Source organism: Alligator mississippiensis, chromosome 2 (genome assembly GCF_030867095.1).
Source record: "Alligator mississippiensis isolate rAllMis1 chromosome 2, rAllMis1, whole genome shotgun sequence".
NCBI lineage: Eukaryota > Metazoa > Chordata > Crocodylia > Alligatoridae > Alligator > Alligator mississippiensis.
Genome location: NC_081825.1, coordinates 50,913,838 through 50,940,108, shown reverse-complemented (window position 1 = coordinate 50,940,108; position 26,271 = coordinate 50,913,838). Strand labels below are relative to the sequence as shown.

At 41.5% G+C, this 26,271-nt stretch overlaps 1 protein-coding gene across 1 annotated transcript in view; it reads right to left on the bottom strand.

Moving 5' to 3' along the window:
• UBE2K (ubiquitin conjugating enzyme E2 K) overlaps nucleotides 1-26,271 on the bottom strand; it is a 54,363-nt gene that overhangs the window by 14,731 nt on the left and 13,361 nt on the right. The window contains exons 2-4 of the mRNA XM_006258475.4: nucleotides 12,983-13,076; nucleotides 6,001-6,059; nucleotides 58-140 (exon numbers count right to left, since the gene is read on the bottom strand). Coding sequence (XP_006258537.1) covers nucleotides 58-140; nucleotides 6,001-6,059; nucleotides 12,983-13,076 — 236 coding nt within the window. The remainder of the gene's footprint in view (nucleotides 1-57; nucleotides 141-6,000; nucleotides 6,060-12,982; nucleotides 13,077-26,271) is intronic.

Sequence of the window (26,271 nt, the reverse complement as noted above, 5' to 3'; positions counted from 1 at the left end):
GGCAGCATATTTCTATGATTCAAGGTTTAAGACTGAGAACTATATGGAATCCCTTACCATTGATCTTTCAGGATATCCAAACAAATGGCCCCAGTGACTGAACTAATATTAGGATGCCATATTTTGGTGATAAACCGCACCTAGAAAACAAAACAAAAGAAGATTTTTTTAAATGAAAATCAATACTAAAATAGAATACTATAAAAACAGGAAAACACTTCTTCTGAAAAAAGTGGAAGTATCCGAGTAGGCTAACTGAATTCATTTTGGAAAGAATAGCTAATTTACAATAGATTATAAGACAGAAGAATGTAAGAAACACGAGAGCACATGCCTGCTCAGTAATCACTGTACAAGAGAGCATATGCCATAAAGCTTTGTTATCCCATGTCTTGGCAGACAGTTAAAGAACCTTATTTCACCTAGGGTAAGCAAGATTGTGGGACTGAGGCACAAAAAAAAGATCCATTTCTCAGGCTGACCCCACTATTCCTCACACACAGAGATCCCTCTCTCCCAGTCGCACAAAATAACTGTCTTAAGGTCTTTTCCCCAGTGGTGCAGGTCTTTTAATCAACCAACTCTTAGCAGTGCCACTGCTTCAACACAACTCGAAGACTAAGTATAGACACAGTTTCAAGCACCTTGAAGTGGATGCTGTCACCCCCTGGTATTTAAAATGACCATGCAGCAATTTTTCTTTATTAAAAACAAAAGTGCCAGGAGTCCCTGGAATCTTGTTTACATGCAGCCTTCCACTTGTTCTGGTAAACTGTAGTAGCAACAACAAGAATATTTTTGAGGGTTCCCTAGTACCTTATCTGTACTCCGTTTATAACCATCCATCTCTGTTCCCTTCCATACAAAATATTCTCCAACTAGTATAAAATGATATTTGATTACAACCGACTTCCTGTCTTAATAGAACGATCTCTCTCACTGACCATTCATTTTTGCACAGAAATAATTTTAAGAACTTAATTTATTTAGCAAAAGTGAGTAAGATATTTGAATTCTGTTTACAAAACAGAGTATATTAAAATAAAAGCCAGGGAACTGTATTCTTAACAAATTTTAAAACTAAAATGGTGCTTTATGATCCAGCAATCAATTTCCATTCATCTCCTTCTGACCCCCCATCCCAGGTTGCACTCCAACTCATTGTCAGTGGGAATCCATCACAGTCAAGCATGACAAAATGTCACAGTGAGGGCTAGGCAACCCAAACACAGTGCCTGTACACATGACTATGCAGGCCCACCTGCGATAAGTGTCTTTTGTAACAAAATTACAGCACCACTTAGCATGCAACCTGGATGGCTGCTGGACAAGTCTTTCATTATCTGTGCTTTTCCTTACCTTGCTGCTCCATTGCTGCCTATTTATACCTATGGAGGACAAAAATTAGGCAGTAGGTTGCATTCAGTCAATTGCCCCTTTAGGATGTCCTTAAAACACTTTCTTAAACAAGGGCATGTCATTTGATTTGAGGCTCTAAATCACCATACAGGAATCACTTGGGCATTTGCATGCTGACTATCCAAACCACGTGTTAAGTTCATTGCTTGTTACTACCACCATAGACATACAGTCAATGGACATACAGGACATTATCATTAGTCATACCACCTCACCCAGAAAAGGGCATGAAGGTATCTCTGATGAAAGTTCTCCAGCTGCCTGATGTACTTTCTATAAAATGTTAGTCTCACCACTTGTACAGCACCACAAAAAGAAAATCAGCTTTTTAGGTCTGTAATTTACTGGAGGGCTTGAACCCATACTGACACACTCTGTAAGCATGCTGAAGACTATGTAGCTTTCTGGATGTAAGAGACTATCTTCCCAGCATAACTGTTCAAGATGCTTCCAAGTGAGTGAACTCAAGAATCACTAGAAGTTTACTGCCCCTCATGGATATGGAAGGGACTCTCTTCCAAGAGTGGCTTACACACAGCCCTGGTTTTTCTTTACTTGATGGTTAGTCTAAAACTGTTTGCAGAAGCAGAAGTCTACCAAGAGCTGAAGATCTTCTTTGGATTGGTCCACCAATTCAATCATTAGCACCCACATATTCTTGTGTAGTCTCCTTGGCAGCCTTAGACAGCTTTCCCACAGGAGGCCTGAAGAGTTAAAAAAAAAAAAACAAAACCCCCACCAGTTTCAAAGCAAATCACAGCACTCAATTTAAGGTTGCAGGTACCTTTGTCTAGCATTGCTATGCAGAGCAGTATGAACAAGATAAAATGAGTAAAGCAAGATAAATCCTTATTTGAAGTAGCTTATTACAGGGAAGACATTTGACAGTACACAACTATCTTCTATGCTACACACGTGTAAAGCTATCTCAAGCATGAAACAAAAACTTTCTTGGATAGACATATCTTTCCAGGAGTCTTCAAAATCCAGGTCAACTCCTGGGTCAAAGCTTTTCAAACTGGTAAAAGCTATGTAAAGACTGAACTTTAGTTCTTGTCACTTCTTCTGGATTTGCCAGGCAGGAAAACTGCATCAGCTATTCACAGTTTGCTCAAAACCTACATCATAATTGTGGAAGTTTCTTTTCTACAGAGTGCAACATTACTTGAGAAGAATCCAACTGAAGACCTTTCCAGAGATGGCCGGCAGAGATCACTTTGTAGTTATGACTAATGATTTCTTCTCTTTGCCCTTACATATCCTGACAATAATTGATTCTTTTAAAGTCCTGTGCGAAAATCCTCATCCAAAATTCTATAGAAAATTGGTACAAGAGCTTTTGAATTATGTATTTCAATCATTTAGGGTCTCACTCTCTTACTGGTCATGATAGTATGTCTGTACCCCATTTGTCCTTCCTTCCTTCCTACTCTTTGTGTATACAGGTTTCCCTTGATTTATGCAGTGCATGAATTCCCAGAGAATGGCGTATAAATCAAATTTGCATAAAATGAGCCCACTTTACAATGTAACAAATAGGAATAGGTTCCCATGGCGGTGAGGGAGAGAGGGAGGGAGGCTGGGACTAGGGAAGGGGTGAGGTGCAACTCCCAGGGCTGCACAAGGCAGCAAAGCAGAGGGAATAGAGCAGAACTCACCCCAGCCCTGGCTTCAGTGGCCCTGGGAGTGGCCAGTGCCAGCTGCCTGTAGCAGCTGGGCTGCACCGTGCCCCAAATCCCCCCGGGATGAGTGGGGCCACGGCCCTTCCGCTTCCCCCCACAAACTTACCTGCTTGGGCAGAGGGGAGTGTAGGGGGGAGGCATCTATGCTGATCGCATAAGAGTGAATTTACCTCACATATAATGAATTATGGATCTAAATATGTTCATCGCATAAGAGCGAATTTCCATATAAAGAACTTGCATAAATAGAGAAAAACCCGTACTGCAATGACCTTGGCCGTGTATACATGTTGAAGCCCCTTAGAACTCTCCCAGGTTTGTTTTCCTGAAAAGAAAACTTACAAGTATAGAAGTTCAAGCAGAGAAGCAAAGAGCCTGCAGTGCTGACCCCAGGCTGCCAGGGGTCCTTAGGGCACACAGCTCAACTCTGCCCAGAGACAGAAGAAATCAGCAAGGGCACAAGTCAGCAGACTGACCTGCCAGCTCAGGAGACCACACCCCCAAGGAGTTCCAGCTCAGAACTGCGCCTCTCCATCCCGTGAGGTTTTGACGGAGAAGATCCTGAGTTCGTCTCCTTTGTTAGGGAGCTATGCTTCCCAGAACAAAGTGCTGCAGTCTGAGCAGGGGTCTGCCAGGTCAGGGAAGGGGATCAGGGGGTTGCCACATTAGGGAAGGGAGGGGTTGGATCGCATGCTCAGAGCTCTCCACTGTGAACTCCCCGTACTGCATTCCAGCCCAGATGCAGCGAAGCAAGGGCCTACACTTCCCAGCACTTAAGTGCTGCAGTTGGGACTGGGGTTACCTGGGCTTGGGGGCAGGTTGGCTGGCTCTAGTCCGGGGCAGGCAATTATTTTGGGCAGAGGGCCACTTGCTGAGTTCTGGCAAGCCATCAAGGGCCACATGACAGACAGTCCAGGGCAGATAAATATTAATTTACTAAATTTTTAGGGGGCCTGCGGGCTGGATAGAATGGCCTGGCAGGCCACATCTGGCCCCCCAGGCCACATTTTGCCCACCCCTGTTCTAGTCAGTCTTCAGTGGACACTGAGCCACTGAAAAACCCAGGAGCAAAACATGCTCCCTACGTGTTTCAGCACTGGGAAGGTACCAAAACACTCGGGGCATGTGTTCTGCTCCCTTCTAGGCTGGGATTGGCACAGCTCCCTGGCCCTGTGGGAAAAGGCCAGTGCTAAGTTATTTCTTATACTAAATGAAGGATGATTACGGTTGACAAAGTCCATTCTGCACAAGGTACTGAAAGCCTAGCCATGGAGGGGGAGGTACAAAAACTAGCACATTCCCAGAACAACCAGTAAGGTTGAGCTGCAGTGCAGTGAGCTCCAATAAACCCTTCTTAAAAAGTTTTGGAAGTAGAATTTTCTGGAGGAGTCACCAGTGGAGGTTGCCATCTTATGACAAGGATCTTTCCTTTTTCATTCCATCTCATTTCAGTCCCTAGAAAGCCACCTATAAAACTAGGGCTAGGAAGCACCAGCCTGAATCTGCCAAACCCCCCCATATATGAGAGACAGAAAATAACCAGGATCCACACTTTGCCCTAATTCAAAGGGGTACTTTAGCGACTGAAATACAGACTGCATTAGGAATTGTATTAGGAGGACTCAGGAAGCTCAGTCAGTCTGACTCTGAAGGCCAGGCTAATAAGTAGGAGTACAGAGTTTACAGAGGAGCTGGCAGAAGCATAATACCCACAGCTCTCAAAATACCTGCACTTAGGAGCAAGTATTCTGAAGGGAAAGAGTGCTCAAGGAATCAAAGCCTAGATTAGGAGTAGAAAACATGGATCCTGGGAATTTAAAAGGAGCAATGAACTGGATGTATATCATGGGAGAAGAAATATTAGAGGAGTACAGTAAAATTTATTTGCATAGGAAAGTACACATCATTTCCCCATATCACAACCCTTGATGCAATGAACAGTAGTGGTTGCGAGGGACATTTAGCAACCACAAAGTGGAATTAACTCGGAAAGGAAGCTAGTCCACAAAATGATTAAACTCTCATAATACAGACCGATTCTCTGTAGTTTGATCAAAGAAAGACTAATCTTGAGATATTTGTCCAGGCTTAAAAATAAGACAACTTCTACCTTATCTGCCAACAGAGGTTCAATTGCAACACCCTGATGAAAAGGCCAAATTCAAAATTACAGGGTGTATTTATCAATAATGGATTGGTACATGTACTTATTTTCAACCCTCAACCCCTGAACTTCTTATTTTCAAATGACTCTGCTTTCCCCTGCTCTTTTCAGGTCCTCTTATTTTGTAAATAGCTCCAAACCATGTGCGCTAAGCATCATTTAACTATATGGCAGCAAAATAAAAAGAAGATTCCTATGTATTCTGAAATATTATTACTCTGCTTGCAACACTCATTCAAGGTACAGCAGAACAGTAACAGCAATCACATTTAGCTATTACTAGAAACCTGGAATACAAAACATAAGATAAAGCCAAATGAAATCTATGCAGTCCAAGAAACTTAGGAGTATATAGTATGTCACTAATACAGCATTTCTTAAAAAGGAAAATTAATCACTCTTCTCTGAATACTCTCTATATAAGAGCAATCTTCAGAAGGTTTATCTAACAGAAAGAGAGAATGTCAATTTATATGGTATCTACTTCAAACCAGAGTTCCTACCCAGATATCCACGCTTCGGAGACTGTCCAAAATTTAACCTCAGACTATTGACAATCTGCAATTATGAAGCTGAACGTTTACTCTGCCAAGTCTCTACCAAGAAACAACCAAAAAATGGAAAACTGACTCTGAAAAAGAAAAAAGTAAGCTGAAAAGGAAATGTCTTCCTACATAAAAAGAAGTTGAATAGCATGACATAGCAAAATTATTCTCAAAATTAAAATCACAGTACCTTAGGAGGATTAAATGGATAGGTTTCGGGAATTTTTATTTCTAGCTGATATCTTCCTCCTGCAGAAAAAACAAAAAACAAAAAAAAAAAACAAAAAAAAACCAAACAAAATACAAATTAGAGATTATACAAATTAAAAAAACAACTAGTATATAATATCAATGAAAGCACTGAAATCAGCATGATTCTAAGTTTGCCTTAAATTAATAGTCAGTAGTTTAAATATAACCTAAAGTGTTACCTATTTCAAAATCTCTTCCAGATTTTACATTTTATACAGACACAAATACATATAAATGCAATTTTAATTAGTAAGATCCACAAATCTTGTTCAAATGAAATGCACATTTTTCAAAGGCACCCATTTTGTTCAGTAATCTTCATCTTTTTATTTGATTTGTCATAACCTCCCACACTATTTAAAATAGATTTTAAACTCATACAAAATACCAAAAAACAAACACTAAATAAATCATAACACACATGATAATGCCCAGTAGTAGTATGAAACAAACAAACAAAAACTGTGCACACTATTCCAAAACTTGATCACTATAAGTACTCTCTCTGCATAACATGGAATCAAATATCAATTCAATTTCAGTTTAAGTTGCCTACATCTCAGGGCTAACCTGCTGTATAGCTTAAGGATTTCATACAGCATTGAAGTTCTTTAACGTACACTATATACACCATGTGCTATGTACTGCTTAACCAGGTCTCACTGTGAAAATACATGTGCACATAAATTCAATGAGCAAAATCAACCAACATGTACTTGCAGATCTACAGTACATACGGAAGGGCAGGTCACTCCTTCAAGCTGTATACTACAGTTTCTAGTAGAGCAGCATACATTTCTGATTTAGCAGTCATTACTTCAGTATTATATTACCTGTCCCTAAGACCATTTCCGATACAAAAAACTAAGAATTTCTTATTTCACTGGTATTTTTAAGAAGTTATAATCTTTTGCCAATAATTCTGCATTTTGTGACAATATCAAAACATCTAAACTCTCTACCTAACTGCAATTTCATGAACCATAGCACTGCAAGACAACAGAATCTATACAACAATTTACATTTATTTCCTATTAAGTAAGGTACAGGCAACAGCACTCCTTGTGTGCACTACTCTATTCCCAAATGGAATGAAAAAGTTTCTCTCTCACTTACCTTTACAATTTACTTTGTTCTTTTATTCCAAGTATATAAGATTGTACTGTATACCTTCTACCTATAACCCATATCCATCAAGTTTCATAGTTTCATAGGTTGTAGGGTCGGAAGGGACCTGAGCAGATCATCAAGTCCAACCCCCTGCCATGGTAGGAAAGAGTACTGAGGTCAAACGACCCCAGCAAGGTGTTCATCCAGCCTCCTCTTAAAGACCCCCCGGGTAGAAGCCAGCACCACTTCTCTTGGAAGTTGGTTCCAGGTCCTAGCCGCCCTGAGTGTGAAACAGCGCCTCCTGATGTCTAGTCTAAATCTACCCTCTAGCTTGTGACCGTTATTTCTAGTCACCCCTGGGAGTGCTCAGGGGAACAGGGACTTCCCCAATGCCTGCTGGTCCCCTCTGACTAGTCTGTAAATGGCCACTAGATCGCCCCTCAGCCTTCTCTTGTGGAGGCTGAACAAGTTCAGGTCCTGTAGCCTCTCCTCGTAGGGCCTGCCCTGCTGACCCCGACTGTGTGGGTGGCCTTCCTCTCCATGTTGTCCACATCCCTCCTGAAGGGTGGCACCCAGAACTGGACACAGTACTCCAACTGTGGCCTTACCATTCTCGCATAGAGAGGGAGGATCACCTCCTTGGACCTGCCTAAGATGCATCTGTGGATGCATGACAAAGTGCAGTTGGCTTTCCTGACCACATCCCCACACTCTCAGCCCATGTTCATTTTGGCATCAATAATGACTCCAAGATCCTTTTCTGCCTCTGCACTGACAAGAAGGGAGTTCCCCAGCCTGTAGGTATGCTGCTGGTTCTTCCTCCCCAGGTGCAGTACCTTGTACTTGTCAGTATTTAAAAATCCATCCTGTTCTCATCTGCCCACCCCTGTAACCTGTCTAGGTCTGATTGCAGCCTATTCCTCCCTTCTAGCATGCCCACTTCCCCCCACATCTTAGTGTCATCTGCGAATTTGAACAGGGTGCTTTTTACCACCTCATCCAAGTCGCCGATGAAGAAAGTCACTGATGAAGATGTTGAACAGTGCAGGCCCGAGGACTGAGCCCTGCGGAACCCCACTGCCCACATCCCTCCAGGTCGAATAACACCCATCCACCACCACTCTCTGGGTGCGACCCTCCAGCCAGTTAGTGACCCATTTGACTGTGTCGATGCCACAGTCCCCTAGTTTTTTAATGAGAATGGGGTGAGAGAGAGTGTTGAAGGCCTTCCTAAAGTCCAGAAAGACTACATCCACTGCTACCCCTGCGTCTAAGGATTTTGTGACCTGGTCATAGAAGGCCACCAGGTTGGTCTGACAGGACCTGTGTCTAATGAACCCGTGTTGGTTGCCCCCAAGCATAATCTCCCCTGCTGGCTCCTCATGGACATGTGCCAAGATAATTCTCTCAAAAAGCTTACCCAGGACCGAGGTAAGACTAACTGGCCTATAGTTTCCTGCATCCTCCTGTTCAAGGGTAGCAAGCCAAGCCCCAATCCAGGCAGTTACCCTATACAAGCCAAGTTCCTAATGAGTCTTCTGCACAAGAAGAAGGGTAGCTTGCAAGATCACACTCAAATCAGTTATTTTATGTAGTGCTTTTTTCCCTATAGCTAAACTACATTACCAAATAAAAGGAAACAAGGGCCTCTCCTCTTGCTTCTCATATAATTGTGTGTCATAATTCTACACACTCTCAAAGAAGTTACTGTAAAATTTTATGTCATTTTATATAAGCTTCTTTCCCCAATTATTTAAACTCTCTGGAGCACACAATTTACATTCAGTAACTAGAGTGATTATCAAAAACTTGAATAAAAGCTCATAAATCTAGTGGTGTCATAATTAAGGAATATTTAAGTGCTATTCTTCATCTCAGAGCATAGAAAAACTCAAGAAGATTAACACTGAACTCTTCCTTCTCAAGTCCAACAAAAGATATCCATACTTAAACCAACAGCTATAATTCAATCAAAAAGGTAGTATTATCAAAGTATTATCAAGAGTGAGGCAAAACTCAGCAATGATTTCAGTAACAACTACAAGGTTCCTAGCAGTTTTCTGAATCATGAATATGTTTATATTAAAAAAACACCCAAAAAACTAACACTAAAAACAAAAGGTAATAAAAGTGTTAAAAATGAGAAGGAATACAAATTTAAAAAATAAGTAACTGAGTGACTTGAACTCAAATAAATAATTTCAATAAGGCTGTGGCAAGGAAGCAACATATTTAAAAACTGAAAACAGCAAAAAAAAAAAAAATGTATGTACTGCATCCTGTTTCTCCAGCCTGTTTGGCCTGCATTTCTGTCCATCTAGACTGTAAACTTTGTGCAGAAAGGTTAAAAGTTGTCTTGTGCTTTTTATACTCCTAATACAGTGGAACTGATGGAAGTTTGTTTCCATCCTGTTCAAAGGAGCTCATGCTGCTGATAACGGTTTAACATAAAAAGGTGTTAAGATGGGCTCTGTGAGGAAAGGGTGTGAAGTACAGGTTGAGTAGTCAAGATTGGAAAGAAGTCTTAAATTAAATGCAGTCAATCATAGATTCATAGATGTTAGGGTCGGAAGGGACCTCAATAGATCATCGAGTCCGACCCCCTGCATAGGCAGGAAAGAGTGCTGGGTCTAGATGACCCCAGCTAGATGCATATCCAACCTCCTCTTGAAGACCCCCAGGGTAGGGGAGAGCACCACCTCCCCTGGGAGCCCGTTCCAGACCTTGGCCACTAACTGTGAAGAAGTTCTTCCTAATGTCCAGTCTAAATCTGCTCTCTGCTAGCTTGTGGCCATTATTTCTTGTAAAATATCATCTTAAACCATGTCCACTCTGCCCCCTACTGTGCTAGGAAGTGTCACAGAGAAGTACAAGCTATCCACTCCACACATTGCAGCCTCCAAAAAATGTAATGGAGTTACCAATTGGTACATGCCCCCAGTGCCACACTCTGCTCAAATGTGCTTCTTAATAGGCGGGGCACTGCTCTGATAGCAACTAACCAAACTTTTTTTCCAGCCTTTGGCATATGCAGAGCAGGAACAAGTCAACAAAGCAGCACAGTAGAAGTAGACATGCCCTTAGTCAATAAAAACCAAACTGTAGAAAAGCAGCAAGTTTGAACTTTTAATAGGGTGTGAACTGTATGTATAAAACAGGATTGAAAAAAGCAATAGATTATACACACAATAAAGATGTTAGCACTGAGGATGTACAAAAGCAAAGCCACACTGGCTAAAATAGCAAGAAAGAAAGGGGAAATACTTTAGCCTGCAAGGCAAGAGTGTCTAATAACTCAAGCACAGAAGCTAGACTTTCAGCTTGCAACACGAACACAAAATACAAATGAAGGTAAACAGTAGGAAGACATAAAAACACAAGGGCTCATCCTCAAGCAAAACAGTCAAAGAAAGCAGTCAAAAGCTCCTGTTGTATAAGTGCCGAGAAGACTACAGCTGAATTATAAAATCCAAAATGTACCCTTACATTTTTACTGCTCCATACCATTCTGCACAGGAATTTCAGATATTCATTCTGCACAGGAATTTCAGATATTGCAGCTGTCTTCCCAAATGTAAATTAAAGACAACATTTAATTCCCTCGAAGAACAGATTTGCCTTTTTGGATTATCATGGATTTTGCTGAACAATTAAAGGACTCTCCTGGAGTTTAACCCCAAAATATAAACTGACACGGGACAAATTGTCATTATTATTCATACTGCATCATAACTATTCGCAGCACTTTACAGATGAACGTAACCTGAAGGCTGGTGTTCCCAGAAACTTGTAAAAGAACTCCCCCCCCCCCCCCCCCCCCAAGTCCCAAAAATAACCTCTTACCACATATCTGCACACAGGTTATCCTGAATTTGCTTAATACTACTGTTGCATCTATTTGGAAGTGTCATGACTCAGTATAAATATTACACACATATAAGCAAGCCCTGAGCTTAAACCCAGCCCAAATAAACCACAACAGAGGAAAGCTGTTTTAGCAGTCCTATCAGAGTCCCTCTTACAAGGCAATTCACAAAGCAACATTTGTCTTTTCTTGAAAAGACACACCCACCATAACTTGTTAAATCTAGTATCAGCAGATTTATCATGTGCATTCAACTCTAATGAACCACATACATACACACTTTAAAATATAATTACAATTACTGGGGTTCAACACTCAAGCATTAGAAGAGATTTAACAACAAAACAGCATGAGGACATCTGACTCTTGATTATCACACTTGAATTGTTTAAGTGGGCAACAGCAAGGGAAGCATTAAGAGCACTGCAGTCTCCCTGGACTCACTCAGTCTGTTGCCAAGGAAAGCAATCACAAATCCTGCTCAGCAGAGATGGAGTATTCTGAGATTTTTAAAATGTTACCACCTCTAGCAAACTTCTGAGCAGGTAAAACAGCTGTTTTCAGCAATTCCCCTCCAATAACTTTGGGAAAATTTTCAAAGGGATGACAAAAAGACACCTGACTTGGGGGTGGGACCTTTACTGAACTTGAAGTCCTTGCTCCCAAGCTCAGAGGAGCTAGTTTCTTAAAGATGTTTTCATTTTTTTTTAAAAAAGCACCTCACAAAAAACCCAAACACAGACAAAGCAACATGTATATATATCCCTAGCACAGGGGGCAGCAAATGTTTTTGTGTCGAGTGCCTAAAACGCACACAACTTTGACTTGTAAAATACTGGCATGCCAGAGCCAGACAGCAGGGGAGCTGCAAGGGTCCTGATCCTTGTTGTGGCAGTGCAGTCTTGGCCCGAGACGTGAGAGTCAAGCAAAACGCCTTCATGCGTCATGCTCTGGCACATGTGCCAGGGGGTGCCTACCCTTGCCCTACCATGCTTTGAAATGGTTGACTTTTTGCTGAAGACTGAACTGTCAGGGAAAGAACTAAGACAGGCATTGAAAATCTCAGCCCCAAATTTAAAAAGTTACATGCATATGGAAATACAATGGAAAGATCATACAATGGAATGTGTCAAGCAATTTTAATTATTGGTGTCACTGCCAGATTCAGCTGCGTTATATATCCACATAACATTACAAAAGTTGAACAATTTAGAGCCAAATAATCTAGGATCTCAAGGTTAAATGCACTATGTCAGTTATAGATAGAATTAAATCACTTTCCTCTTCTGGTCTGATAAACAGTATACTTGATTACAGTTGGTATTAGAGATAGACAAGCTAGAAATTAGCTAATATGATTCTTCAGGGTAACAGTAGACACCCAGTAACACTAGAATCCGCCCCCCTGCCCAATTGAATTATAGGAACCACAGAAATCTGATTAACTTCCAAATTTCACCTACTACAACGACATCCCTCTCTACAATTAAAGAAAAAAAATCATAATACATATTTTAAAACTGCCATACCAGCTTCTAACAATTCATGCTGGACAATTATTCAACATCCTCTAGTCTAGTTTTTCAGTGCCCACAGTAAACATTCTCTTTCAAAAACCAGAGATCATTGCAAACAGACATCTTCATTAAGCATTACCATACACCTTTACAATTCTGTTGCACAGACAAAATTGTAAAATACACCCTTACAGGTATGTGTTAATATCTGTTCTGCTACAGAACAAGCACTATTTTTCATTTGACCATATATAAACTGGATCAAAACATTATCAATTTTGTAAATTTTGAAGTAGCATAAGAGGTCTCATTTCATAACATGAAGCTCTATACTGCTTTTGATTTTGTAAATTAATTTTATAATAAAACATCTCAAGACACCTAATTTGATGTTCACAATTTCATACACAAAAAAGAACATTACTTGCCTTCATATGGTGTGTCCGGAGGTCCTGCTATTTCTCCTCTTAATTCTGTAAAATTCTCATCTACAAGATCTACTTTAATTTGATTTTTGCTCGTCTTAAAAATAAAGAGAAACAAACAGTCATGAGTAAGCATTTGATATACAGGGTCCCTAAAAAAAGTATTTTAATATTTGAGAGACTTCCAAAATAACCCAATTCAGAAGGCTGTGTTCCAGTTAGAGTTCTAATTCATTTAAAGACAATTTTCTGCAGCATTCTAATTCTCAAAAATGGTATTTATAAAGCTACTATACCAGGCAAGGGAGCTTGGGGGCAAATACAGCATTTAAAACTACTTTTAATTTTTTTAACTGATTACATTTCAAGTTGATAATGACCCTTAAAATTGACTATTTACTCTAAATATCAAACTAAAAAAATAAATTGACTTGAAGAATTACATATTTTAAAACTAATTGCTTTAAATAGAAAATAAAATTTCAAGCTTAATCATCACTTTCATTGGAATAAGAAGACTCCCCAAAATAGTTTACTGGCCTATTTTTTTTTTTGAATAGCATAGTACTCTGAACATAATAGTGATAGAAGCCTTATTTTAAAAGCATCTAGTCTGCAAGGGGTTAATAGTTATTTATAGACCTAAATTCTCCATTCTGTCACCTCCTCCCTGCTTTCACACCCCACACAACACATTTTAAATAAAGTCACTAAGATAGTTTATCATCTCCAATTTCCCAAAATATTTTCATACTAAATTTTATAGAACCACTTCAGAAATGGATTTAAGCCAGAACGACATATTCCATTCAAATTAGTTGTCCAATTCCACTCCCAGAGAGCAGCATTAACAAAGCTTGTTCAAAGTTTTCCAAGCAGAAGAGACTTTTACTACAAAACAAGCTCTGTCTTCAGAAAGATTAATACCAAAAGGTTATTCCCAAGTAAAATTCTACACTTACTTTTGTAGGCAGAATGTGGGCATCCTTTTATTCCCCTGCTACAAACTCCTTGTACGCCTTCATTCCCTCCCCTCTGAATGCAGGGAAACAATTCCTCCAGATCAGGGACCCTATGTGGGTGTCCCCATTCTCACTTCCTTGCTACCACCAGTACTATTTCTTTTCTTTCTGCCTGGGAGGTAAATCATCCATAGTGTCAATATTCCACATTATTGGGAAAATGAGCAGAGCTGAGAGCTAGGTAGGTGTTATACTGGAAGATACTGATCTTCAACTGATTGTTTGGCCTATAGACCATAAGAAATGACCCTGGGTCTGGCAAACAAAAGACAGGAACTTCCTATGATTCAATGACTTCTTGTACCTTGCATTTCCCCCTTCCAGTTCTGTGAATTTCACCAAAGCAATTGTGTTCTGCCAAAGACGACAAACTGTTCTGGAACTGTGTCACACTCCCATGTGACAGGCATAAAAACAATTTATATTTAAATATAAAATTTTTCCTCAGCCAACATGTAGTTCCAAAATTAAGAAATTAAACGGATTTGTTTGTCTCTTCTATTTACAAACCTAAAGCACGTATCATAGAGGCACCAAAAACTGAGTCTCCATAATTGAGGCTGAATGTCATACTTCAAAAGCAGGGATTCAACCACATTGTTAGATAAAGAAAACAGCATGTCCTTCCCCAAAAAAACAATTACTTTGAATGGTTTATGAAGTTTGAGACCTTACAAATTAATCTGTTCATCAGTTTACAAGTTACAAGCAGTTTTAATAGTACCTACTTTTCACACAGTATCAAATCTTTTGTCATCCCAAATGATGTCAATTCAAGTATCATCTCTGTATGAAAATGAGAGGTGAATGCTAAGTAGATCTAAAGACATTATTTAACAGTTTATGATATACTTTCTCTATTGTTCTTCATTAAAAAGTTCCTCTTTCAGCAGTAACTAAAAGGTAATGTTTTTATTCAAAGAAACCTGAACAACCTTCTTTCAAAATAGCTGCTGTTATAACACTGAAAAAGAGAGGTGCAGATTGCCTTCAGTTAAGGCAGGGGTGGGCAAAATGGCAGATCCAGCCAGCAGCCAGACTCCATTTCCCAGCAGCCCCTGCAACTGGTTTTCATGGAGACCCCAGCAGTGGTGGGGGCCCTGACAGCACAGGGCCAGGGTTTTCATGGAGCCAGCCCCAGCAGTGCTAGCAGGGCATGCAGCTGGGTGGGGAGCTGTTCTGGGGCCGAAGACGGGATCCTGCAGAGGTGACAGCATGGTCTGGAGCTGGGGCAGAGCCGTCACAAAACCCTGGCCCTGGAGCGGCTCCCTGTCCAGTCAGACACCCTGCCAGTGCTGCTGCAGCTGGTCTCCATGGAAACCCTGGCCCTGTGCTGTCACAGCCCCATCACTGCTGGGATATCTATGAAAACCAGCTGCAGCAATGTGGGCAGGGGCTGCTGGGAAATGGAGTCTGGCTGCCGGATAGATGTGCCATTTTGCCCAACCCTGCCTTCAGTGAAGGCAATCTGCAACTCTCCGTTTCAGTATTATATTGGCAGCCATTTTGAAAGAAGGTTGGATAGGCAACTGGCTCAGGCCAACCCCAGAGAGTTGTAATTGATGGGATGGTAGTCTCCAGTGATGTCCCCCAGGGATCAGTGCTTGGGCCTGTGCTCTTTAACACAGATTCATAGATTGTAGAGTCAGAAGGGATGACAATGGATCATCGTGTCTGACCCCCTGCCCCTGGCAGGAAAGAGGACTGAGGTCAGATGACTCCAGCCAGGTGACTATCTAGCCTCTTCCTGAAGACCTCCAAGCTAGGTGAAAGCACCACCTCTCTTGGAAGCCCATTCCAGATCCTGGCCACCCTTAACGTGAAAAATTTCTTCCTAATATCTAACCTAATCCACTCTCAACTAGTTTACACCCATTATTCCTAGTCACTCCCTAGGGCACCCTAGTAAACAACGCGTCACCTATTCCCTGTTGACCTCCCCTAATAAATTTAAAGGTGGCCACAAGATCTCCCCTCAGCCATCTCTTGTGAAGGCTGAAGAGATTCAGCTCTCTCAACCTCCCCCTGTAGGGTCTTTCCCGAAGGCCACTAATCATGCAAGTGGCCCTCCTCTGGACCCTCTCCAGATTCTGTGTCCCTCTTGAAGTGTGGCGCCCAAAATTGGACACAATGCTCCAACTGCGGCCTGACCAGTGCTGCATAGAAGGGGAGCATCACCTCCTTTGATCTATTAGTCATGCACCTGCTAATGCACAACAAGGTGCGATTGGCCTTGTTACACTGCCGGCTCATGTTCATCTTGGAGTCAATTATGACTCCAAGATCCAACTCTGCCTCCCAGCTGCTGAGAAGGACACTCCCCAACCTATAGGTGTGCTGGGGATTCTTCCTTCCCAGGTGGAGTACCTTACATTTATCTTTATTAAATTGCATCCTATTTCTCTCTGCCCATTGATCCAACTCGTCCAGGTCGGCTTGAATCTGCTCCCTGCCCTCCGGTGTACTTTGCCCCATAACTTGGTATCATCAGCGAACTTGGAGAGAGTGCTCTCCACGTCCTCGTCCAAATCGCTGATGAAGATATTAAATAATACCGGTCCAAGGACCGAACCCTGCGGGACCCCACTGCCTACCTCCCTCCAGGCCGAGAAGGAACCATCCACCACCACTCTTTGGGTGTGGTCCCTAAGCCAGTTGGCCACCCACCTGACCGTGTAGGCATCCACACCAGAGTCTGCTAGCTTCCCAATGAGGATAGGGTGTGAGACGGTGTCAAAGGCCTTCCTAAAGTCCAGGAAGATGACATCAGCCTCAGTTCCCACGTCCAGGCAGCCATAGAAGGCTACAAGGTTTGTCAGACAGGATCTACCTGTGACAAACCCATGCTGGTTTCCCCTCAGCATCGTTTCCCCTGCTGGGCCTTCACAAATATGGTCTTTGATTATTTTCTCTAGCATTTTCCCAGGGATAAAGGTAAAACTGACTGGCCTGAAGTTACCCAGCTCATCCCTTCTCCCTTTCTTGAAAATGGGCACCACATTGGCCCTTCTCCAGTCCTCAGGGACCTGGCTGGAGCACCATGAGTGCTCGAACAGCTGTGCCAGCAGCTCAGCCATGATACTGGCCAATTCTTTCAGCAGCCGTGGATGGAGGTCATCCAGGCCTGCTGACTTGTACCCATCCAGCTCTTCCAGGAGCTCCTTAACTATTTCAGAACTAACCGTAGGCAGACTGGTGCCATAACATCTTAATCACTGACTTGGATGAGGGGGTGGAAAGCATAATGATTAAGGCTCCGGATGACACCAAGCTGTGGGGAAATGCAGGCACATCTGAGGATGGGGTAAAGATCCAGGATGACCTCGACAGATTGGTCCTATGGGCTGAACACAATCAGACAAGGTTCAATAGGGACAAATTCCAGGTCCTTCATCTGGGTAGGAACAACCTTCACCACAACTCTATGATGGGTGGTGATTCACTGGCTAGCACTGCACCTGAAAGGGACCTGGGGGTGACAATCGACCAGAAGATGAGTCAACGGTGCGATGAAGTCGCCAGCAGGGCAAATAGAACTCTGGCATGTATCAGCCGATGTGTTACAAACAGATCCAGAGGTGCTCCTCCCTCTCTAGCTGGCATTGGTGAGGCCACAGCTGGAGTACCGTGTCCAGTTCTGGGCACCACACTTCAGGAAGGATGTGGATAAGCTCAAAAGGGTACAGAGAAGGGCCACCTGTATGATTAGGGGCCTGGAGGATAGGCCCTATGGAAGAGAGACTCTGGGAACTGGGTTTGTTCAGTATGAGCAAGAGAAGAGACCAAGAGGTGACTTGATAGCCGCCTACAAGTATGTCAGGGGTGAACACCAAGATTTAGGGGAGCAACTCTTCAGAAAGCACCCCCAGGGAGGATTAGGACCAAGGAAAAATTTAGGTTGGACATTAGGAAAACTTATTTTCTGCAAGGGTATCCATCTAGAATCTGGAATATATTCCCAGCAGAGGTAGTGCGGTCACCACCCTTGGAGGTGTTCAAGCGCCTCGTTGAGCTTATTTGAGCCCAACAACCTCCTGCCATGGAAGGGGACCGGACTTGACGATCTTACTAGGCCCTCTTTGCACATATTCTAGTCTGAAGTAATCTTTCCACAAGAATATCTAAATCTCCTTGTGTAATAATCCAGTCCTCTTTGACACTGGCAATACCCTGGTGTAATCTCCAAATTTCACAAGGACATACCTATATTGCAGCATCAAGGTCTCTGATAAAAATGTCAATTATGATAGGTCCTAAACCCAATCCCCGAGGAACACCACCAGTAACTTTTCTCTGATCAGACAATTCACATTTCAAATGCCACGTAAAACAGCACTAACATCGTACTTCTCACTATTGGAAATACCTCCACTGATTCTCCTAGGAATGAATTTGCCTATCACAACTGCATTATACTGGAAACTAATATAGACAGCCTGTGATCAAATTATATACTTAGGACTTTCTCCTTCTCAGTTATTTCCAAGAGATAAGATCACAGCTGACTGCAGAAGTTCTTGTTCTTAGTCTATGCGCAAAACTATTAAATTTCATCCTTTTTCTATTACTTGGTCCTAAAGATTATCCTGTTCTTTCTAGACACCTGAATTCTCTTCTGTACAGACAATATTTCCGAACAAGTACCAGCAGAATTTCATCAGCACACTCCCAACAAACTTGTGTCAATATCACTAGTGAAAATAATACACAAGGATTAGTCTTGGGACTGATTTGAAGGACTCCACTAGTGACCTCCCTTAAACCATTCAATATTATCCACTTCAGGCTAGGTCCTTTGCCCATTTTCAAGTGCCTCTAAATAGTTCCCCTCCCCTTTGCACCATTTTGAATGCTTTACTGGAATTCAGTTAAATTGGATCTAGTGCATTTTCTGTCTACAAAATCAGTTATCAAAGAAAGGACTGACCTTCCTTTGGTAAATCCATGATGCATTTTATGGTCTTTTCCATTTACTCCCATGTCTTTTTTCCTACCTTCAAAAATTGTTCTAAAGAGCTTTACACTATTAAAATCAAATTAGAGGCCCTGTAGCTGCACAGATTATTCTCCTGTTCTTAAATATAGACCCTGCATCTGCTGCTTTCCAAATACATGAAGTTGTCCCAACTTGATGGATTTGTTAAAAATACAGGCTGCTGGTCTTATGTGCCAGTTTCTGCCCCAAATCCTGGGAGTCCTGAATCTTGAGTTCACTGAATCCTAAGTTTTACTACCATCTCCACCATGGCAATTTTGATTTCATACCTCTACTAACCATCCTGTGTCCCTGACTCATGTTCAACATCCATTCTTACTGAAAACAGGCTAAACATTTACACTGCTTTTGTGCCATACCTAAATTATTTCTATTCTCTACTTTACCCTCATAGTATAGCAGCCCTGCTTCTTCCACGCTATTTTTTGTGACTACAAAAAAAATCCCTACAATTTTTTCTATCCTTGTAAGACTTACCTTCAGCTTAACTTTTGGTAGTTCTTATTCTATCCTTCTACATCTTGATCTCAAACACAACATAATATCCTCAGATTTTTTTTTTTATTCCTTATAGGCTTATGCCTGAACCCCTTGAGGTTCATCCCAATTAGGTTTGGGACCTTTCTTACAAGTTTTCCCCTTTGATTGGAATAGAGATTCTATTGGTTTTATCACCTTTGACTTCGAATAAAGAGTAATTTTATAGTTTCTTTAAAGTCCCTAACCTCCTCAATCCAGCTGACTTCAGTAAATAGCTTTCTGAGTTTATTAAAGTTTGTTTTAGAAACCAAGAACCTTAGCTACACACCTCCTTGTTTCTTTCTGCTTAAACTGAATATACTCATGATCACTCAAACCAGAGTTATTTTCTACAACTATCTATAATTTGCAGTGGTCATTACTTATAACACCACATTTAAAACTATATTCTGCCATGTTGATTCAGTGACTTTTTGATAAAAGAAAAACATTAAACTATTTTTGGCATCCTAGAGTATGTATGTAGGTCCTACCATTATGAGTTACGTTATTTCTCCCATGTTTCTGGGACATTACCAGTGAGATTCATATTTTTATGAGAGACTAGTTTTTTATTTATATGGAATTCCAAGTCCAGAAATCATGCAGATTTCCAGGACTATCCTCTTGCCATTCTGGCCAAAGTGATGTTGACTGAAAAAAACTATTTATCCATAGTATTTCTTCTTCTTTTCCAGCCTAAAACATCCTTAATGAATAATGCTACCAAACCACATTTACTTTTACTTCTATATTTATTGAACAAGAGACACACTTTAATACCTGTGTTCCAGGCATCTCTCTTCTACCGTGTTTCTGTTATCCCTATAATAACCAGTCCCACATCTTGCACCGGTAGTCTCAAATTGCTTCATTCTGTTGCCCGGCTTCCCATACTCTGTTCTCTAGTCAGCTTAGACAATTGTTTTACTAACTGTAATGTCTCTGTAACAACTGTTTTCACTAATATTAGTACTTTCTCTTCCTATCCATCCTTTTACACACCGATACTCCTTTTAACCATTCCTATATTTTGCTTACAAAATTTCTTCCTCCTGGCTACTAAAACCAGGCACATAAGTCTCTCCCAGCCATCTTCCCTCATTTTTTAAATTTATAGCTCCTCTTAGCTTTCTGAGGGAGAAGTTGGCATGAGACTGCTATCTCCTGAGAAGCTGGAGTCCTTCCTTTAAAAATAAATAAATAAATAAATAAATAAATAAATAAAAACCTTTTCCTGAATGCCTCCAGGTAGTCATATACCAAAATCTTCACCGTACCTACCACTGAACCACCTGTGCTATCTTGTCAAGCCATCACCCGCCCTTGTCTAGGAACCAGAAGAATTTCACTCAAGATAACCTGAGACCCTACTATTTGAGTGCCCTGTCCTGCCAGGCACAATCATCTTAGCAAGATAACAGGTCAGGAAACAAAGTGCCACAACGCATGCCATCAATATAGGAGCACACTAAGAAATGAAACACTGTTGTCCTAAATACTTCTCACCCTTACCCTGCAAACTCATCATCACCCAAAATATTTTAAAATATTTAGTGTCAAAAGAAAGGATATCAAATTTAAGCGCATAGTTTAAAAAGTTTTGCTAACAAGTTTTCTTTATGCTATACCTACACCCCTAAACCTGCAAATATGTGAAAGTGCTGACAACATTAATTGCTACAAACACAGTGGAAACTCTACTGGGTCAACAAGTTTGAAGCAGCTATAGGACACTACACAGTAGAAGCAGTACAAGTGAATTTTAACAATACATTTTCCAACCCCTATAATGATGTCAATGATACACAGCATCAGATGACAGAGCAAGTGTCCAGTGTCAGATTATCAGCATACAAATGCCTGCTACAGAACTGGCGATTTCTAGATGGTCTGTACTAGGTATTACAAAAATGTGCACTGCAAAATATTTATGTAGTAATTACACATACAAATGTGTATGCAGTAAGTAAAAAATGAGTAGTAATTACTTCCAATTTGGATATCAGCATTAAAGGTGGATGACTGAAAAACCTCTGTCCATCAGTCATGCCTGCACACAACTCACCACAAACTTGTTACTGGGTGACAGAAGCATGCAGAAAGGGTCTAGTGCAGGCTGTACTAGAACTGACCTTATACTGATCTTTAAACAACTGGGATTTTTGTCAAGCACAATTTAAGTTCAACATTATTCTAATCTTAATCCCTGGACACACAGAAACTTACTCAAGATCAGCGTTCCCTCTAAAATGTGTGGCGTGCGCAGCTATGCAAGCATGCTCGTGCCATACTGCCAGGCATGCACACCGTGCAGCTTAGATTCTCTGCTCAAGATTGATACGGAAGGCCCACATTCTACCTTAACCAGGCCTACAAACATACATGCATATATGCAAAGTCTAGTGAGCAAAATATAACGTATTTAACCATACTCATTTCACATCAAATTTGATGCGATATTCATTGCATTTTAAATGCAAAACAAAATGCATGCCATTTATAATTCTGTATTTAATTCAGGTAGTTTTAATATGGTAACATGTATTGAATATAAATTTAGTCATAAATGGAACTATCTTAAGATGTAGTTTAAAAAGTTTAACTGAGGTTCTGTCTAAACCTTCACATACTATTTTGAAAAGTCTCATCAAATGTTTGTGTGTAAAATGAAGCAAGGGAACTTTCAATGGCACAAAGGTTTATCAATAAACTGATTTGGATTAAGGTAGGGTACAACTTTAAAGCACAACAGCTATTGCAAAAAAAACTCCCCGTGCAGATGAGCCTCTACAGACCTAGAATGTTTCATAAAAGCTTCAGTTGTTATTTAAGAGCTGACACACATTTGTGGGTTCAGTGCGGGGGGGGGGGGGGGAGTGTAATATTTTTCTCCCCATCTTTTTCAGCAAGGTCTCTTTCACTCTGATTTGATATTTTTTCTTTACATCTACTTAATTTCTGCTCTATAGAAAAGACCTTCTAGAAAAATCTCTAGGCACGCAAACAAAACCTAAACAACACTATATACCCAGATAAACATGTCTGGCTTTAATTAACAGATGAGTTTTAAAATTCAGTACTTCGGTAAGAATGGTCTAACGAGTCACAATGCAAAGGTACTGCCCATGCTCAAAACATCAACCATTTTGTTTGAGATGCACATGGATACATGTAACATATGCTGAAGGGAGGCTGAATTCAATAAGGTGACTGGAGCATGCAAATATACCCAACTGGCCTCATTTCTTCCAAGGCAAGAGTATACTTTGCTGGTTACATCATGTTATGACCCTCTCAAATTCAATGGTTCTAGCAATCTGATTGGCTCTCTAGAGCTCAACCCTAATGTAAGCATGGTTATAAATATTCTTGCCGTCTTTCTTAAAAGCTCCACAATGCATTCTAATGGCCAATTTGGGCAAAAGTTTGCAGGGAGGCACAGGCTGGTTTTTTGTTAGCATAAATTTGGCTTGGCCCCCTATGAGAGGCTGCTTTTTCCAAGCATAAGTGACTCTGCAATTAGATTTCTAAGATAACACATATCCTTAAATTTTCAACATAGACCATCAGTGACCATACCAATTGTTTCTGCTTAACAGTGTGAGGAAAGCACTGAAAGTTTGTGTCTTCAATGGCTACAAAGGCCTCCAGATGTGGGGCTTCAACAACACTCACCAGGGAGGGGGGGCGGCGCATTGGCTGCAGGCGCTCTCCCCACTTGCATCTTGAGATTCAGGTCAAGTCATTTCAGCCCACAGCCTGAAAAGGTGCCTAACTCTACTCTAAACAATACACTATAATATGCATATATTAATGCAATAAGACATTTCACAGAATCAATTCCAACACTGCATTTTCCCCCCAAGGGGTAGAGAATCTGCAAGAAAAAGTAAACAATCAAAAATTGTAAGAAGTGTCAAAAAATTTTAAAAATTGAGAAAAGGACATCAGACTCTCACAGAAAGGGTAACATGAAACAACACAGCAGTGAAGAAAACCTAGTTACAACTCTCCCCAGTGTTAAACTCAGGACTAAAGCACCACTTTTGTCATTTTTAGAGGCATTCAGACCAACACAATACTAAATCAGGGTGAATAAACCTATAGCCAATTCAACCAGGAATGAAGTAACACACTCATGCGTAGACAGGTTTATCTATCCACAACACATAAGGTTGCAGAATCTGCATAAACAACGCCAAACTCCACAGATGGGCAGCATATCCAAATACATAAACTGACCTGTGTGCGCAGATCCCTTTGTAGTGCACTGGCTGTGAATCGCAACCAAGACCCAGGACACACAATTGCTTTTTTAATTCTACCTATACATTCATCCACCAAAATTTCATACAGGACAAAGCTCAACATCACTACGCCTAGATGCATAATGACTCTACATTTAAGTTATTAGCCTGGGTGAAAAATACCTGTCACCATCCTAATCATCTCCCCCACCCACTCACAAAAAGATACACCTATTTATTTCAGTATTTGTTAACTTCTCATCCCAAATAAGGTGTGCTCCTCTTCACCATTCTACCACTTTATAGGACACCCTTCTTGCTTTATATCACCTGCCTGGGTACACTAGAAACTACAGATGCATGGATACATCAGTCCGATATCAGATCGGTACCGATATAAAGACAATTGGCTGTGTTGGAAACCAGCCCAATAATTTGGTTGATAAATGCCTGTGCCTGCATGCAGCCGCAGCGCAGGACCCAGGCGGCGAGGAGCACAGCCTTCAGCATGGAGAGCTGCCTCCAGCTGCTAAGTCCATTGTGGTGGAAGGGGAGGGGGTGGAGGGAAGGGGCAGATCAACCCCTCCAGGGTGAGGGAGGGGACAGGGGCAGAGGCAGGCGCTGCCCAGCCAGGGCGGGGCAGGGGACAGGACGAACCCATGGTGTGTCTCCCGCCGCCGCTGCACACACCCTGGGAAGGCACGGAGGGACATGTGCCCCCAGATCTGCACCGGGCGGGCGGGCAGGCTGGAGTCATGGGCTGGAGCCAGGCTCTGGCCTCAGGATAGGGGTTATGGAGGAGGCTGCAGCCACCCCAAATTCTGCCATAGCTCCCTCTCACCACTGCCGCCACATGCCCAGAGCAGCCACAGTTCTTCTTGGCTCAACCCCGCCACCCCATGCATGCTGAGAAGAGCTGTGGTTGCGCCAGGCGCGCAATGGGAGGGAGCTGTGATGAAATTTGGGGTGCCTGCAGCCCCCTCCATAGCCCCGGCCCTGAGCCTAGACCCCGGCAAGAAGAGGCCAGCGCAACCCCAGCTCCAGCCCTCAGCTGCAGCCCATGCGTTCACCCCATGCAGATCAGGGGGACACATGCCCCCCGTGCCCTCCCAGGGTGCATGCAACTGTAGGAGGCCCCCGCCTGACGAACCGCAGGTCTATCCTGTGCCCTGCCCCAGCTGGGCAGCGCCTGCACCTGCCCCCTCCCTCACTGTGGAGGGAAGGATCTGTCCACCCCATCTCTTCCCTCCCCTCTTCCCTTCTACAATGGACTTACCAGCTGAAGGAAGCTCTTCATGATGTATTGGAAATCAAATTATCAGCCAATATGCCTCTTTAAAAATCAGATATCTGTATCGGCCCCCAAAATCTCTATCAGTGCACCCCTACTAGAAACCCTGTAACTTTTAGATCTTAACTTTCACTTGGACCTACATATTCCTTCCTCTTCCTTTCAAGGCAGAAACAAAAGCTCCAGAGTTTCTGCATTTTGTATCTAGTACTTAAAATACAAGCTTAACTTGAAAAACAGGAACAGAAAACATGAAAATATGTTCAGCAGTGTTAAATGTGCTGTTTTCCACTTATGGTAAAACTGAATGGTGAATGATTTCCATGACCTGGGAAATTTTATGAAAAAAAAAGGTATGTCCTTTTTTTTGTTTCTCCATTTTGGACAAGTTTGTTAAATCACGTTTGGTACCTTTATCAGAAAGTTTGATATTAAGCAGAATTTTTTACAGTTCAAAAAAGCCTGAAGTTTGATTAGAGTTAGAATTTTCATGATTTGAAGCGGGTTATATTCTGTGACCATCCAAAACCATAGCAGCCTGCCTGTGGTCTTGACACTTCTGGTTCAGGAAACTTTTTTTTTTTTTTTTTAATATAATGCAAGTGGACTTAAAAACCAAGATTACTGTAAGGCTGCTCTCACTTTTTACAGACATGGTAAAGGTTAAATTTTAATAAACAGAGAAATAAAATGCATGACATTTTAACTGAAAGATATTTGAAGTTTGAAGTTTCTGTACCTAGCAAAGTTAAGGAGATGCAGAGTTTGAATTACAGGGGAGCTTAGGGAGGCTGAGCCCCTCGATTAGAGAGGAGACCCCCTGTAAGATTTGAAAATCATAACCTGGGGCGGGGCACGGAGGAGGTCTCCAATTTTATTAGGGCATCCTGATGGACAGCCCAGTTTTGTTTTGCTTTTTTGCAGACCTCCCCCCCAAGAGTCAAAGTGTAATTTGAATCCTGACTATTAGATTCAACAGGCAAGTACCTTATAAAACCCTCCTTTTTCCACCGATTTTAATTCCATAGTAAAAATTTTCTTTAGGTCAAATCCTAGCATACAAATGACTTGAGAAAACTTCTGAAAATATAAAATAAACTCCATCATTCCCTTTCATTGGAAACAAAGAAACAAAACAAGACCCCCAAGCAATAATATTCTGTTCAGTCATACAATGTAAGTAAAAAAACAAATCCCAGACTGAAGGATTTTAA